Below are 1,841 nucleotides of genomic sequence, written 5' to 3' on the forward strand. Positions count from 1 at the left end.
TCGTGCCATCCCACCAAGTGCCAATGGGAGCCCTCGCAGTCGGTTTACCATTTGGGCATTACAGTTAATACTGCGGAGGGGCTGTTTGAGGTGCCTGCGGGCAAGTTGGCCAAGTTGCGTCGGTTAGCTGTGGGGCTCCGGGTTACGGCCAAGAAGAATCGCCGTCTGGTTCAGAAGCGTGAGTTGGCGCAGCTGTGTGGTTTTGCTCAGAGTGTGAAGCTCGCCCTCACCCCCGCCCCCCTGTTTCTCCGTAATTTCTACGATGATCTTGCGCAGCCGGTTGGTTGGTCCGGTAAAGTGCGGCTGTCCCGTGGGTCTATGCGGGACCTAGATTGGTGGGCGGAGGTTCCCACCCGCCATTGTTCGGCAGCAATCCATTTGGGACCGGCGGCGGTTGAGCTGTCGGTGGATGCGTCCCGCCACTCTTGGGGTGCTGTGTTGCATGGTCGCACCGCGCGAGGTTACTGGTCGTTCGATGAGATTCCCGCACACATCAATTGGAAGGAGTTGCGGGCTGTGCGTTACGCTCTGGAGTCTTTTCTCCCTCTCGTTCGGCAGCGTGTTGTGTTGATTCGGGAGGATAACACCTGCACTCAGGCAGTTCTGGGTCGCCTGTCTTCGCGGTCACCAGCTATGCACGCGGAGTTGCAGTGTCTGTGGGAGTTCCTGCAAGAGCACAGCATCGTTTTGCAGGTGGAGAGGGTCGAGAGTGCGGCAAACGAGGCGGATGCTGCCTCCCGTTGGATCGATCGGGATGATTACCGNCTGCACCCCCGCTATTTTCGTCTCCTAGAGCATCTGTTTGGGCCGTATGATGTGGATCTGTTCGCCTCGCATCTCAACACGCATGTCCCGCGTTTCTTCTCGCGTTTTCACTGCCCCGGTTCGGCCGGCGTGAACGCCTTGCTTCAGCCCTGGGGTGGTTTGAATGCTTACGGCTGCCCGCCCTTGGATCCGGATGTGTTGTTGGCCGTGGTGCAGAAGGTGCGCGAAGAGAGGGCGTGCGTCACTTTGGTCGTGCCATACTGGACGGCGCAACCTTGGTGGCAGTTGCTGATGGAGCTGGCGGTGGACATAGTGTTTCTCCCCTCGAACACGGAGCTGTTCGCACCGGGGGAAGGGGGGTCGAGCCGCTTCCTGCCGCCCCCGCAGTGGCAGGTGGTGGCGGTACGAGTGCAGTGATCGACTGGGCCCTCCTGCGCGGCACACGCAGTGGTTCTGCCCCGGTTCCCCGTTATGCATTAGACTTTCGTGCTGCGGCTGCTCCCCCGGTTGTCACGAACCTGTTAGTGAAGCAGCTGCAGGCCGCCGCCCCAGGTCAGGACCACTCGGCTCGCCTGGAGCAGATTGCGGCCGTCATTGTGTCTCGAGTAGGCTCCAAGACTTGGCAATCGTATGCGTCTCATTTCGCGGCATTCGTGCGTTTCTGCGTCAGTGAAGACCTTGAGTTCTTGCCGGCGTCCCGGTATACCGGGTTGTTGTGGGCACAGTACCTGGCTGCCCGTGGTTCTGTTCGGGCTCGCACCGCGCAGCCCTACTTCAGCGCGGTTAATACAGTGCACGATTTGTTAGGGCTGGCTAAGCCGTGTGATGGGGATAATGTGCTGTTGTCGGCGTTCCGTAAGGGCTGGGAGCGGCTGCAGGTCTCACTGGCCCCTACCTCGTCCCTTGTCCTCGCCTTCAGTGCTTCGGACGCCTGGAGGCTATACGACCGGCTCCCGTCCGTCCCGGTTGCGTCGGATTTGTTTGTCCCTCTTTTTGTCGTCGTCCTTGGCTTCTGTCTATTTTTGCGTCCCGACTCCTTGCTGTCTGTCGTCTGGGCGCGGGTTTCGGTTGTTGAT

At 60.1% G+C, this 1,841-nt stretch overlaps 1 protein-coding gene across 1 annotated transcript in view; it reads left to right on the forward strand.

The window, feature by feature from the left end:
* Nucleotides 1-1,841, forward strand: part of VOLCADRAFT_88894 (uncharacterized protein) — a gene marked incomplete at both ends in the record, with an annotated part of 3,550 nt that overhangs the window by 1,144 nt on the left and 565 nt on the right. The window contains 2 exons of the mRNA XM_002948440.1: nucleotides 65-283; nucleotides 1,159-1,620. Coding sequence (XP_002948486.1) covers nucleotides 65-283; nucleotides 1,159-1,620 — 681 coding nt within the window. The remainder of the gene's footprint in view (nucleotides 1-64; nucleotides 284-1,158; nucleotides 1,621-1,841) is intronic.

Source organism: Volvox carteri (assembly GCF_000143455.1).
Source record: "Volvox carteri f. nagariensis unplaced genomic scaffold VOLCAscaffold_10, whole genome shotgun sequence".
Lineage (NCBI taxonomy): Eukaryota > Viridiplantae > Chlorophyta > Chlorophyceae > Chlamydomonadales > Volvocaceae > Volvox > Volvox carteri.